The sequence below is a fragment of the Hemitrygon akajei genome, chromosome 13 (genome assembly GCF_048418815.1).
Source record: "Hemitrygon akajei chromosome 13, sHemAka1.3, whole genome shotgun sequence".
NCBI lineage: Eukaryota > Metazoa > Chordata > Chondrichthyes > Myliobatiformes > Dasyatidae > Hemitrygon > Hemitrygon akajei.
Window position 1 is genome coordinate 99,487,077 of NC_133136.1, and position 15,763 is coordinate 99,502,839.

Here is a 15,763-nt window from a genome sequence, read left to right on the forward strand (position 1 = left end):
GCTCCACAATAATTTTAGCTACCTCTTTCAGAACCCTGGGGTGTACTCCATTTTATGTGGGTGACTTATCTACAGACCTTTCAGCTGCCCAAGCATCTTCTCCTTAGTAATAACAACTACACTCACTTCTACCGCTGACACTTTAACATTTCTGGTATACTTGTCTTCCACAGTGAAAACTGATGAAAATTACTTACTAAGTTTATCTGTCATTTCTTATTCCCCATTATTTTCATCTCCAGCATTATTTTCCAGCTTTCTAGTTTGAAGACGGTATCATGCCGTATCTCAAGCTACAGATGGTATGTAATCTGTGGTCAGGAGTATGGAGGAGAAAACCCTAGTTAAATGGAACAGATGGATTTGACCGTTAGGTGTTCATGTTCGGGGGAACAAGAGTTTGACAAAACAGCCACACTGGAGCACCACCGAGAATTTATCATGAAACACAAACCTCCACCTTTTGCCTTTTCTGAATCAATAGTTCAGTCTATTCTGTGAATTGAGAAGGCTTCAGGTTTGATCTCCATATTTGGTGTGCTGGGAATAAGCCATGTCTTGTTCACAGAACAGAACAATTGTTTCACTCTTGTTTGTGAACAGAACAATCTCTCATTTCCCTCAAATCTTGCCTTCAGGTCCTCAATTTGTTTTCCAATGACTGCACATTTGATATCAAGGTGTTGGGTAGAGGGGGTTTTTCAGCTTGTTTGGAGTTACCCCTCCTACCTCGTTTCTGGTCATGGTGATGAACTTTCATCTGCTTAAGATCTTGAGTGCTACTGTTATATTTTGCACCAATACTCACAATTTTGTCAACTTCTGGCCAACTAACTCTTAACACCAAAATGGAGATCTCCAAATAGCCAAAGGATTGATCATTCTTCTCCTTTGACCTAGACATGGTGGCGGGGGGTGGGGGGGGAAGTCTTCCTCGTGTAAGTTAGTCTCTGGAGTTCCCACTACTTTACATCAAAAATCCTTACGCTGTTTTCTTATCTGTCCTTCACCATTATGCTTCAGTTCCATAGGGTCTAGCTTATCTGCAGAGCCTCTGCGAACCTTTCCTTGGCTCCTGCCCAAGCTACAGGCAGCATGACCTCATTGTTCTTTTCATAAATAAGGACATCAGTCGTTCACTTGCTTCTGATCACTTTTTTTTATTTCTACCCAAGCCAGGCACCTTCAAACTAATTGCAACAAGCTCAGCCAAACACTGGGCTCATGTTACTTCAGTTCACAGACACAGACTGCCCTTTGATAAATCTATATTTCACACCTTCAAACTAATTGCAATGGGCTCAGCCAATTGGGCTCAAGTTACCTCAGTTCATGGACACAGACTGCCCTTTGATAAATCTGTATTTCACACCTTCAAAAAGAACATTATCTCTGGTTTATGAGGTCATCAGTAGGGGCCTCATTGTCCAGTTTTAGCTGCTCGATCCAGCCATCTTTGACTGAGAACCAATTCATAAGTAATGGTTACAAGAACACTCTCAGAAAATGGCAGCCTCCATTCTTTCCATAATACGACAACAACAAGCCATTTGATTTGTTCCATTATCCTTGGCTCAATCCTATTTCATATATTAACTCCTTCATGACCGACATAGGTGAGATATGTGAGAAGTAAATGGTGTTGGTTGGATTCTCGTGACCAGTGGTCAAATGGGTAAAGGAGATGATCACAACTTAGCCTGCTTTATGATACTTGGATGATCAGGAGGAGTTAATTCAACAGTCAGACATTCAGGAATGAGTCTTGGACTAATGGTCCTGTTGTTTTTTATTGAATAAAATGCCCACATTAGTTTAAATGACTTTTTTCCCCCCAAAATTTAGAGGGATACTGAAAAATCAGACCAATCCTCTTAAAAACGATCACGAAGAAGGAAACTCGACAACAAAAACAAAAGAGATAGAAACAAAGAGCGTCCATCCACCTTTGTGCCTGCTCTGTGACTCAGTAAGATAATGGTTGATCTGTCACATCATTGGTATTTTCCATTCTCTTGAGCACCCACCCAGTTGTACTCCTTCCAAAATAGCATTGTGTTACAATAGAGAGCATCCCTTTAAAAGCAAATCTTCTTGTCTGGTGGCACTTATATAAATTCTAGTGAGGAAATATTGAGAGTGTTTCCCTTCAACAAGAGAGTTGCTATTAAAAAAACATGCAAGTACTGTCGCAGTATGAAATGGACCTTACGTGTACAGAGTTCACTTAGCATGGGTGCACCAAGCATGGATTTGCAGCATTTTCCAGGATTAAATGGTGAGGCCTCCAACAAAAGATATGAATAAAAATGCAGGGAAAGGAAAGCCACATAACAGGTATAATAATTCTAGTGAAGAATTAAGATGCTCAGAACTACCTCCTGTTTCACGACATGTTTCTATGCAGTAAACTCTACTTAATTCCCTGTAATGAATGTTAAAGGGCAGCATCTTGCTGAGTTGATTATAATTTGATGATATCTACTTGTTATTTTACCTGTTCTGTAATTGCTGCCTGAACACTAAGTTGCTTGTGCACAATTACAGATCAAATTGTTCTTTGACGACCTTCTAGCTAAAACAAAATGTCAAACTGTGCCTATTTGCCTGTTTCCCAGTCTGCACAGTGACCCACAGCAGACTGGCCAACATGGTATCCTACAACATCATCAGGAATCTTTGGCACTTTTTCCCTATTACATCTTGTCTTTATTCAGTACATTAAATATTCAAGCATCACTAAAATCAAATCAAATAAAGTTTAATTATTATTCAACCATACATGGATACAACTGACCAAAACAGCTTTCCAAACTGCTTTTCATTGAGGCCAAGGTACTCATTTAAAATAGCAAGCAAAAAAATAGTCATGCAAATAAAAGACATGTATATAGTCCAAGATCCTGAGTGACTTGTCCTGCAAATTGATTGTAAAGTTCCGGACAATCCAGCCTGTCATTCTGCCCATCAAACACTGGAGGGCAGCGCCGACAGGAGAGACAAGCCCCCAATGCTACAACGCCTCCATCTCCACACCTGGACTGCAGCAGCAGGCAATCCCACGGATTGAGGCCTAGTCCTTGCTACAACCAAGGCTATGCAGCTCCCACGCCACCTGTCTCACCACCAAACAAGGAAAACAGGCCTACAGCATCTTACCTTATCAATGGTCTTGCAATCACATAGGAAAAATGTCCAAGACTATCACCCACAGTTATCCTCCAGCTCCTCCTCTGACCTGCTGGCTGACTCCCCCACCGATGCACCAGCCTGATTCTCCTCCCAACACACCCACTAGCTGCTCTAATCAATGAGCAGCTCGCTGATGCAGTAGACCTGCTGTACTCGAAGTTGTTGGAGTACGATACAATCCTGCGATCATAAAAAACATTTAACAAAGAGAAAAAGACTTTTGGTTGGCCACTGAGTGGTCACTGTGTCCAAACACACCGCCATCTTACCGGAAGATCGGTTAGTAATAGTTGTACATTTCGCCCATAGTTGCGGCAGATTTCTGCATGCTAAGATGATGCCGTTTCATAAATTTTCCTCAATAGTTTCTTATAATAATGGTTGACTTGATATTTTATAAGTAGGATGTACAGTAAAAGCTGGTTATACATTTCCATGGTTAAACCCCTGGTATATGGTACTGTTAGCCGTCTTCAGCAGTTTATCCTATTTTTCCAGTTCTTCCACCATATTCATAGTAGGAAACCCAATATATTTCTGCTGAAAAGCAAGACAACTGACCTTCTTTTCTTGGAGATAAAGGAAGAAATTTAATATTTGCCAAATTAGGGATCAACACATGGTGTGATGAAATGTAGAAATGTTAACCATCCAGGGATATTGGATTACTTTCATGTGCTGAGCAACCTTTCCAACTCTTTAAAATTAGCAACCTCCAATACAGTGACAAAGGATTTTAACAACTGTACTTTACCTCTAATTTAACTCTGTTCCTTTTGATTTTTTGGTGTCTTTTTGACTTTGCTATGCCTGAAAAAAAATTGTTTAGGGAGTTTTTTTCAGGATATCATATATCCTGATGAAGGGTCTGGGCCCGAAACGTCAACTGTAATCTTTTCCATAGATGCTTTCTGGCCTGCTGAGTTCCTCCAGCATTTTGTGTGTGTTGCTCGGATTTCCAGCATCTACAAATTTCCTTTTGTTGTGGTGTTGCTCACTCACTGAATGCTAATTTTCTGAGTTTTCAATGTGCATACCTCAAAAACAACTTCCTCAAATGCAAATGAAGTTAGAAAGTTAACTCTAATGTACTGCTTTGTACCACAAGCACCTAAATAACCTTGAAACCCTGGTTTTCTGGAAGGAGTTTCATCACTGCATTACCAAATTAGATGCTGCCTGGCTGTGCCCTCGGAAGATGCTAATAAAGACTGATACCATGCAGCTGCAGCATAAAGGAGTACTTTCTTCTCGAAATCCTTAAGTTCTCACATTCGATGTCCCTTAAAATGACAGCCACATTGCCTGAAAGGAGCTAAACTGGTGCATGTCAGGACCTATTTATCGAGAGGTACTAAAAGAAGTGTTAAACTCCTTTCTTATAAAAAGTAAGAGACATGGGATTTATGTTTTGCGAGCTGGTCAGGAAAGCTTGAAGATCATTCAACAAGTTGTTTGAGCATGGTATTAGGGCACACAACTGGAGTTCAATTTGCATCATGCTGAGCTTTTCAGGGAATGGATGGCTGGAAGTCATACACTGATCATTGCACTCAACTTCATGATGTTTTCTCTCATCATACAAAGCTTCAGACTCATTAAAAATCAGCCAATATATTATAACTGCATCTGATTTTTGCAAAAAAAAATTGATCAGTGCTTGTCCCGTATTTACATGTTTGGAGTGACTGGCAGGACAGCGACAGTCTTTACACAATTGTGTCATGGCAAATCAATTGGGGTAATTGTTAATCTCCAGATCTGATATCCACAAGGTTTGCATTTTAAATTATAAACATTATGGCTCATTTACAGAATCTTAAGTCAGGACTTATAGCATAAACTGTTCTGTACCACAGGAGTTCAGTTCTGAGAAATTACTGGAATATAATTAGAAGTCCCCAATGGATTTTCCTTCCTTTTCTATTGGTTTTTGGAAATATGTTTAAAAATATTCATGTATAAATTCTAATAGCATGAATTATTGTAATTTTGTATTGATTTGTAGAAAAGTAGTTTTTTTTACATTTTGGCTTTATTTTATTGCAGACACACTGTCCATTATTCCAAATATATTACAATGAGACTCAACATTTAAATATTCATGAAATGTTCGATGACTAAAGGAAGAGCAGGAATATATATATATATAATAAGCGTTACAAAATCTATTAGGCCAAATGCTCCTAGCTGTGACTAGTATCTCTGAATGGAAATGCCTGCATCAGCTATTCGTACTGATGTCCACCTAGGCTGTGACCATAGGTGGTGTGGTTTCAGACTTACTGACAGATTCAGGAAGCTGACCAAATCTGTCCTAAGGCTCCATTGCACTTCAAGTGATGTCCTCTGGTGGAGCTCGGTTTTGGGCTTATACAGGGCCCAGGTTACGGGATCCAGGATCAGCCATGATGGAATGGTGGAGCAGGCTTTATGGGCTGAATGGGCTAATTCTGCTCCCATGACTTATGGTCTTAGATCTTAAGACAATCTTCACTTAAGTGGTGTTCGTAGGCATTTTGGTTAGGAGGCAAAGAGGCAACTTTAAAAATAACATATTACCCTAGTTGAATGTTTTTCTTTGTTCCACACTGCCTGTATGTTTTTAATTTGTTTTTATTTGAAATTAACTATTTACTTTATTGTTAGTTGATGAATGACTCTGAATATCAGGGACAAAAACTATTAAAAGTAATTAAAAGTAAAAGTAAAACTATTAAAATGACAGAAGGCGATGGAGCATTGTCAGATGGGGCTGGAACTACGGTGTCATGGTTTAAGGACATTTGGAGATGCACGAGCTGGTCATGGTTGTATAGATGCCACAAGGCATGTCACCTGTACCTAGCCAGGTAAGGATGGGCGTGCAGAAATCAAAAGCAACCATTCTGGACTGCAGGCTTTTTCCTTTATGATTGCCAACACGATCACCATAACTTCAAACTTTACTGTAACCAGTAAAGCATTATAGCTACAAACAGAACACACTGAGATGCAGAAGCAAATACCCGTCCAGTGCAAGGTTACAGCTTCCCCAGCATTCAAAATAGACCAGTCCAAAGTGTCATTCAACTGGGAGTTACAAAGAAACAAGCCATTTTATCTGTTTATCAGTCCTCACGCACTAGTAAGTTAGCAACAAAACACTGTCTTCTTGAAGAATGTGTGTCCATGTATGTTTCTGATGATGTGGGTAGAAATCCTAGCATGCTGATTAAGTGACCTGTCTGTGGGATTAGCAGTGCATATGGACACAACTCTATTGTAATAATCAGGGATGCACAAAAATGTTGAATTGGAAGCATTAGCCTTCTAATAACAACAGTAGTGCACAAAATTGACTCAGAAGGTTCACTGTTAGGTAAGTTCATAATTTGCTTATTTACAATTAGCTGTTAAGTGCAATGGCAATTCTACAAGGAGCTCTGAATAAAAGTAACAGAACATTATTACATTGTGGAAGATATGTGTCCAGTTGGTGTTTATATACAGTTACAGGTAAAGGTAATGTTTTTGATCCTGTTGACAGAGTATGAAGATGTATGTTGCAAGCCAGTGATTCTTCAAACCAAAACCTGTAATTTGTGTGCATTGATTATTTCCTACAGTGTCAATGTACTTCTAGAAAGCCTGGTTTCTTGTGTCACTTTCTTGTTCCTTATTAAAATATACCACAATGGCCAGCGCTCTATTGGATTCTTTATTTCCTTTATTTTCAAACGTGCCATGTAACAAGCAATTCTCCTCTTACTTTTGAGCAGCTTGTGTCCTTAAATCAAACTTTTTCCCCAATCTCAAAACTTTTCAAACCTTTGGCTCTACTCCCCAAAATCTGATATTATTGAAACACTGCTTCCAGATTCCATTATTTCTCATCTTACATGTTGAACATAGAGCCTTTACTTAAGATTCTTAGTGACAAGAAGATTATTGTATCATTTCGGCCAAAGAAGGTCTAATGTATCAACCTCGCTAAAATTGGATACGTGGAGTCTTTATGGATAGATTTTAAGGAGTTTTTAAGTTGTATTTTGCTCCAGCTGGATTCAATTTGCATAGTAATTCCAACTTTGAAATGCTGATTCCTTTGTCCTCATACATACAAAGTATTAGGTTGACATGAGTTTTGCTCTACAGATAACAAAAATATCTTTGCACATGTTTCTTTTATGTAAACACACGCGAATGGAGATGGTAATGCTTTTTAATGGCATCAATTTATGGGTCTCAAGCTGTGTGGAGCTAGCGTTTATGAAAGCTCATTTGACACATTATCCCATTTGATTTCAATTTGATAATTTAGTCAGCACTTTTCTTGAGGCATATTAACAATTTTGCAGGCTGTTTTGACATAGCATAAATAGAATCTGATGTTGAAGATAACTGGCCAATTACATGTTTATGATATGGCTGGCAGCAACATGAATCAAAACACTTATTGTTAGATATGGCTTTCCTTCAGTATATATTTTCTAGGACAATGGTCAGTCTTGGATTTCAAACTGTCCACGATATGATAATAATAACATGGACTTGCATTCTTACCTAATAATATTGTATTAATAAATATTGCATAACAAGTGCAGAAGCTATAAAGAAATTCTTATTTACTATACTCTAAAATCGATTGTCATTGACCAATGTCAAATGGGTTCCTCCAGTTATTACAGCGAGGGGTGGGGTTGTGGGACTAAGCTTCCACTACCTGTTGAATGCTGCCAGTGGCATGCATCTCAGATAGCCTCTGACAACCAAATTCTGCTCCTGGTCTTCACCGTGGCTTAGCTACCACCACTGGCGGAACCATTTCTACTGGCAGAAGGGGCAAAGGTGGGTTACTTGCACCTTACAGCCAGTTGCTTCAGACAGACGGGTTTGTCAGCCATGGTTGGCAGCTCATCTAGGAGAAGGAAAGCTCTGATTTCAAACCCCCACTGCCTTCCGGCCAAACCCACTCATGGGGAAGGCTTTGGGAGTAAACGCTGAGGAAAACTCCAGAGCTGGAGTCCCTATGGCAGACCTACATTGAGTTCAGTGCTGACTGGCAACTCTTGTGATGCTGCTAGTGTCAAACTGCCATTCTTTTGGAATCATCAGCCCGTGGAGAGGGGGAGTCTGCTGCATGGGCAACAGCTTTTTCTCCATATCGTACTGTGCTGGTTTGCGTTCTTATTGAATTTAACAGTTGGGATGCAACATCCATAGTTGTCCTAAAAAACAAAGGCCATAATGTCACATGAGAAAACTGCTTCAAGGGCATCTTGAAATTTTCCAATACTAATATCATATGCAAACCTCTTAGAAGTAGCTGTTTAAAGGAAAGATTAGGGTACCTCCACCAATGATGCATGTAAAAATTGCACAGTTGTAGCAGAGAGAGCAAATGCAGATTATCACCTCTGTGAATGTCTACATCTGTTCAATTAAACCACAGCGGATTGTGATTAATTGGGGCACATCTGGACAGGTTTTTTTGGCCCAATTAGCTGATGTTTCATGAAAATAGTTAAAAAGGTATAAAAAAAGACAAACTGAGTAACAAATTGTCTACTTAAATGAAATACAGAACAAATTAGAACACTACAAATACTGCTGCAATACTGTGTATTAATTCCTAGTACTTATCGACTGAGGAATCCGTCTGTGTTGCGTTCTTTTGACTGTAAATAAACAAAATCAGCGCAGACATCTTGTGCAGATAAGGGACAGCCTTCATACAATGCTGTTGTTGATTGCATCCTCAAGATCTTCATTTTCATTGTAACATTCAGGATGATTGTCGATACCTTCAAATTTCCCATAGTTTCTTGCTTACTGAAGTAGTGAAATTGTTTCATTGTCGTCTCCAAACCTGAATGTTTGAAACTGGAGTAAGCAAAATGGTTCTGAATTGTCTTACTGCTTAATTCTTCACAGCTATCAGCGACAAAATTCACTGCTTTTTGAACACAAACACATGCAACTGATCCTATTTAAATAGTGTTTGCTCGAAGCACACTGTTGTGTTTAACAGCCGCACAAGTGCATGTGACTGACGCTAGTTAGAAACTGTTTGGCAACAGTCTCCTGTTCCAACTGTATGGCACAGATTCCCAAATAAACAGAGGAAATCCTGTTTTTTTTTGTTCTTTAGGCATTATTCCAAATAATTGGCTGCTCTGATTACCCAGTTGCCCAGTTAACCAGAATCCACTGTCATTGAATTATATATAAAGGTAGGCACTTTGCTTGTACAGTGGATCAGTTTGAGATGTTTGAACTGATACTTTTCATGAGAGAAATGTGTATCTATCTCATGTAACCAGGAGACTGTAGAATATCATTGTTTATTGTTAAAGTGCACTTATGTATTCTCCTTGGTAATGCTGAAATAACTGCCTGTGCCTTTAAGAGAAAGCGGTGATGTCATTTTGTATGGGTGGAGTAGAACGAAGAGTTGCCATGTTCTAGAAAGGTCGATGTTCAGATGCTTTACTCAGGTTGGGTGAGGAAAGATTTTCACGAGTAAAGTTTATCAACGCTGGAATAGCGTGACATCGGAAGTGCCTTAATCGGCCAGCTAGCGAGAGCAAGGAGAACTCAATTCAAGGTCTAGCCTATCTGTGTTTGGAAGTTAAGCACGTGTGTGCCAAATAATTGTCACTATTTGATTTGTATATTTAGTTTTTAGTTATTTTCATACTGCATACATAACAAGGGTATGGTCCGAAGTTAAACTGATTGTAATAGCGGGAACTTTTTAAAAATTTTATTTTATCATTTTTATTTTGATACCCTCTTTCTGTAATAAAATATTTAAAACAGATAAAGGAATTAAAGACCGGAAAACGTATTTGTCGTCCCGCGAGTGCGTTTTCCCCAGGCTACAAAACTCACATGAAACTAACCAACTCAACTGTATTTTAAATGATACCTTTCAACAATGTTTAACTGAGGGTGTTGTAGGTATTCGCAAAACAAACAGCAGAGGCATTTTAAGTTTAAGGGAAACAGTTACAGCTCCTTTATTGTCCTCCCAACACAGAACCAAAAGCACGGTAAAAACATCACGTCAGACCAGCCTCTTAAACCCCCAACTCAATGTTGGTAGTTGTGAATTATGCATATGTTCCACCCCTCACATTACCTGCACAGGTCCCACCAGAATTCACCAATACCAGCGTTGTGAGTCTGGCCAGAGCTTGAACGAGCCACCCAGCACGGGTCCTATGTTCCTTGGGTGGAGTAACAGTAGGTTCCTCTGGCTCATCTGACAGTTTAAGGTGATCTGCCGAAATACATTCAGGTATACCCCTCCTATGATAACAGTCTTTTCTCTCTGTTCCAAAATGTGGATGGGCCATCGCAAGGAAGCCTATGGGAATGTTGCTGTGTATCATGAAACTGAATGAGTTGGAGTGTAGGTCCAGGAGTGGGAGGTAGGAATAGGTGCAAAGGAATTGAATTTACCGAGGAGGGCGGAACACTTGAGAGACTGACCAGGCGTCAGAAATAAAATCACCTGGTACTTACAATAGCTTTCCATGGACCAACTCAGCCACGGACAACTATAGGTCCTCTTTTGGAGCTGTTCTGATCAATAGGCAATCCTGGCAGCACACTCACTTGAGCACCCGTGCCACACAAGAAGCGTCGTCTGATAGAGTATCCACAATGAACAGTAGACAACCCCGGCAGCTGTTCAAAAACCCCTGATGTCTCGATGTGCTGGCGCTGTGGAAGCTGGAAGGTGGTCAGCACTTCCCAGCGTTCATACCAAGCGAGCGTGGTAAGAGCACAGACCCAGCATCGTCTGTTTCGCAGCCATGGACATGCGTGTGTGGTAGGCCCTGCTGACCAGGCTTATTGAGGCGGGGAAATGAGGAGGGATGATAAACCTCTACCTGGCTGAATGTAGATTATCGGCCGTTTTAGCAAGCTCCTATAGTTGTTCGCAGGTGCATTAGCAAGGGCTATGCAAACTTGCGCAGGCATTGCTGCATAAAGAGTTATTTAATATAAAAAAACAATGGTAGTGGTTTCCCAGGAGAGACAGCATGTAGTCCATTAGCTCCAAAGGCCTAGCATCCCCCAGGCCGGGCAAGAAGAGCATCTGGCGCAGTCGGACTCCAATAGTTCAATAATAGCTGAATTTTCAGCGTAAGACATTTTTTTGTGGTCAGGTGGGTGTTCAAGCACTCTCATCACCGTGGAACTACTGAGCGACGCTACTAAGTATGGTGTCCTCCGTGGTTTTCTCGCAGCGTGAGTTGGGCCTCGGCTTGAACAAACCAAATACTCCGGCAGCTTCAAAGCAACTGCGTTGGCCGACAATGTTCAAAACTTTGGAATCATCTTGGAGCATTGGGGTCACCTGTGTGGGTTTTCACAAATGAAACAGCTGAGGCGTTTTAAATTTAAGGGAAACCATTACCACTTCTTATTGTTCTCCAACCACAGAGCAAAAAGCATGGTGAAATTTTCATGTCATTGTGTTATCTTGCCAGACCAGCCTCCTAAGCCCCTAACTCAGTATCAGTGGTTGTGAAATAGGCATATTGTATGTTTCCACCCTGCAATGTTTCTGTACTCTCAGTCCCCAGAAGCTTATTCAGTGAAAGGTAGGTGCCTTCTTCCTGAAGCCTTGGCTAATATTCGTATGTAAATAACATAATTAATTTGTGCTGAAATTCATTCCATAATATCAGACTAATCTTTGTAAAAGAAGCAGAAAATATGCTTGTTAATTTGCATATTCAGCAGAAGCAACTGAAGGCAAGCTACCTCATTCCTATTTGTTGAAGGCTTTGCATTGACATTAGGTGCTAATTTTCTTCTCTAGTGACTATAATTCAAAAGCTTCTAACCTACTAGAAAGTCCTTTGAGATATTTGAAGATTGTGCAATCTTCATTGATCAAGATTGAAGAAAGGATTGGAAATGTGCAAGGGCAAAGAAACTTAAGGACAGGCTTCTACCCTACTCCTACATATCACTGTGGTGGTCGCATACATTAGGGGTGCCTATGCCCTCTCACTTAATAACCTAAGAATATGCATGAGCATATCCAGGAGCTCTGCGATTTAATGTTAGTGTAAACCCCTCAGAGACCTGAGTCATAGCTGGACTTGTCAAGATGGTGTGAAAGGATGCAGTAAGGAAAGGAAAAGAGGTGTTTCACCCCGAAGGAATGTGTAAAAGTGCTGGGTCAATGGCAAGGGAATGGAATTGTCAGGAGAGATTGTTTCTATCTACCAGGCTTGTTTCAGTAGTATAATTGAGCTACGTGCAGTGGCAGACAGTGACACAGTCTGCTCCTTAATTAAATGTTTTTAGATCCTTCAGGTGTACACAGCAGTATCCTCTGCATGTAACAACATTTCAAAAGCTGGCCAGTCCTCTTTTGCTTTCTCCTTCCTTCTGAGAAGCTGATGGGATGCATCTCCCACTGGAGGGAACAACAGACACTGATCCAAAGTGATTAAAATTGATTGGAACATACCCAATGAAACTAAGCCATTTAAATTCTCAAATTAAAAACTGAAAATGCAAAGCACTCAGCGGGTCAGGCACTGTATGTGAAAAAACAATGGAGTTCAGAACTCTGAAAGCAGAGGAAGAGTCACAGGATGCCGGAGAGATGGATAGAGCAAAGGGAATATCTCTCACACAGGGAGGCTAGGGTTGAACTTAACAAGCTGCTAATGAAGTCAGCTAATTGATGGATTCACAAGGGCTGTTAAGGAGGTAGAACAGAGGCAAAGAAATCTAAAATTGTGGAATTCAGCACTGCTATTGGTAAGTGAAAAAATGAGCCAATATCACAGATGGATAAATTGGTCTGTTATTATACAGATGGGAAAATGATATTGAGTCTTTAAGGCCCAACCAGAAGATGAGATGAGGTTCTGCTAACTTACATTAGGCCTCATTATTGCAGAAGACTACAAACAGAGAGGTAAGCATGGGAATAATATGGCAAATTAAAAGGGCACACAACAGAAAGTTCAGGGTCTTCCTACAGATAGAACACAAGAACTCTTCAAAGAAGTCATGGACAATATTGGTTTTCTCCAATGGATAGGAGACTTCTTATAAGCACCAAAAACAGTGCATAGGTGAGAAGAAATGTGGTTGAATTGCTGATCCATGTGGAAAGATGGTTTAGGAACCTGGTTGGGGGGATAGGAAGAGATAAACAGACAGATAATTTGTCTCCTATGAATGAATAGAAAGGTTATTGAGAAATGAAGTGCTTGCTTGTGGTGGGAGAGTTAAGTAGAAAAGTTGGGAAGGGAGTGGTCACTTCAAAATTCTGAAATGTAGGAGAGCAAGAGATACATATGTGTAGGTGTATGTATATCTAAATTACCTTTACATTTTCATGGAAAGCAGACGCAGCTCACGAAAGAGTTCTGAAAGTAAGACAGCGTAAGAGAGGTTAGTGAGAAATTACGTAAGATTGTGAAATGATATTACAAAGTCATTGATCCATTTTCCACGGCTAACAACCAACTGGTACTAGAAAAGTAGATGATGATCAGTTGGAAATGAAATTTTTTTTCATGCTCTAGATATACAGTTCACCATCATCTTTGCTTTCATCTTTTACTATATACCATGCATTAATGGAGATCAGGCCTACTCAATGTATCAACTGCAACATCATCTTGTTTAAAATTCCCTGTACAAACCACGTTACATATCTCTCTGTTTTTGGAGCTTGTTAGTGTAATGAGTACTTCTAAAATGAAATGTGTGGTATCATGTGACTTTCATTAGATGGAATTAAAAATATAAAATGCCGTTCACTGCTTTTTCCTCCATTGGCAAGAGTATAAAATGAATGTGACAGTCATTTTCAGCATTATGTTCAAATATATCATATTAGAAGACCTTAAACTCCAGCAATCATGTTGCAATTTATCTTTTATAGGCATTACTTGAAACTCAAAATCTATTACGAACCCAGGTTTCGAACTTTACCTTCAATCTTGGATATTCCGGAAAATTCTACCATACAGGTGAGAATGTACAGCAAATAGAGTTCAACTGTTTTTGTAAACCTGAAATGAGCTTATGACCAAGCAAAGGTGTTATTTTCAGCAGACGCTAAAGAAAAGAGAAATAAAAGAAGATAAAGATCAAATGGGCACAAGAACATGGTTGGAGATTTAAGGGATGTGACTGAAAATTGTTGGGAAGATGGATTGTGAGCAGACCTTAAAAGGTGTTGAGCAGAAATATAGGATGCAGTTACAGAATTTATAGCATAAATGCAGGCCATTCAACCTAGCTGCTCCAGGCTAGTTTTTATGTTCAACACAATCTCCTTCTCACAGTTCTTCAATTCACTCCCATCACCATATCCTATTCCTTTTTCCCTCATGTTTATCAAATGTTTTCTAAAATGTCTTTATGGAGAACAATTTCTCACTTCTTCTGGAAAAGGAATTTTTGTTTTCCTGAATTCAACAAGCAGGCAGGACATTTCAAAGCGAATGTTAATTTTCAAAGTTCAAAGTACATTTATTATCAATGTATGCATATCATATACAGCCTTGAGCTTCATCTCCTCGCAGGCAGACACAAAGCAAAGAAATACAGTAGAATCCACAAAAAATAAACAAAGACCTTGAAATATCCAAAATGTGAAAAAAGAACAAATTGTGCAAACAACCAAAAACAATGAACAAATAATACACAGAACATGAACCACAAAGACCCTGAGCCTACAGCCACGGAGACGGTTCAGTGCTGAGATAAGTACTGTAAGTGCTTAATGGGAAGTAAATTACTCTCATTTGCTTGTTTAAGTATGGACATGAACACCTGGATGAATACTCGGAGAGGAGAATAAAAATGCACCAACAACTAGGTAAAGCAAATAACACACAAGTAAAATAGAGATAGAAATTTAAAGAATGAATAGAGCAAATATGAAGCTGTTTCTGTTGGATATGAAGTACATATATGTAAATCACATTGGTAAGCTGCAGCTTCATATCAGTGGATAGAATATGATATTGTATCAATAATAAAGACAAAATAGTAATAACTGAATTGATTAGAAATTGGTTGGTCCAGGAAAGATTGTATTGAATAATCAAGTTCTGTTAGAAGAAAGAATGTCCTTTCAAGAGTTAGCAAACGGAAAATTCAGAGGTGCTCAAGTGCAAATTTCAAAAGTAAATTTATTATCAAAAAAAAGTCACCATATACAACCCTGAGATTCATTTTCTTGCAGACATTCACAGTAAATACAAGAAACACAGTAGAATCAATGATAAACCACGCCCAATGATCTACCAGTGTGCAAAAAACAATGATTGTATAAATACAAAAACAGAAAAAATGATAAATAGATAGATAGATAAGCATGCAAGGAACAAATATCAAGAACATGAGATGAGGTGTCCTTGAAAGTAAGTCTATAAGTTGTGATCTATAAGTTCAGTGATGAGGTGAGTGAAGTTGAGTAAAGTTCTGCAGCCTCTTTCTCTCTGACTCTAGAGGCTGATGGTTGAGAGGTAATAACTGTTCTTGAACCTGGGTCCTGAGACTCCTGTACCTCCTTCCTGGTGGCAGCAGC

General features: G+C 39.4%; 1 protein-coding gene across 2 annotated transcripts in view; it reads left to right on the plus strand.

The window, feature by feature from the left end:
• Nucleotides 1–15,763, plus strand: part of ndst3 (N-deacetylase/N-sulfotransferase (heparan glucosaminyl) 3) — a 986,629-nt gene that overhangs the window by 832,471 nt on the left and 138,395 nt on the right. For both annotated transcript variants that reach the window (XM_073065158.1, XM_073065159.1), the window contains exon 5: nucleotides 14,108–14,195. In XM_073065158.1, coding sequence (XP_072921259.1) covers nucleotides 14,108–14,195 — 88 coding nt within the window. The remainder of the gene's footprint in view (nucleotides 1–14,107; nucleotides 14,196–15,763) is intronic.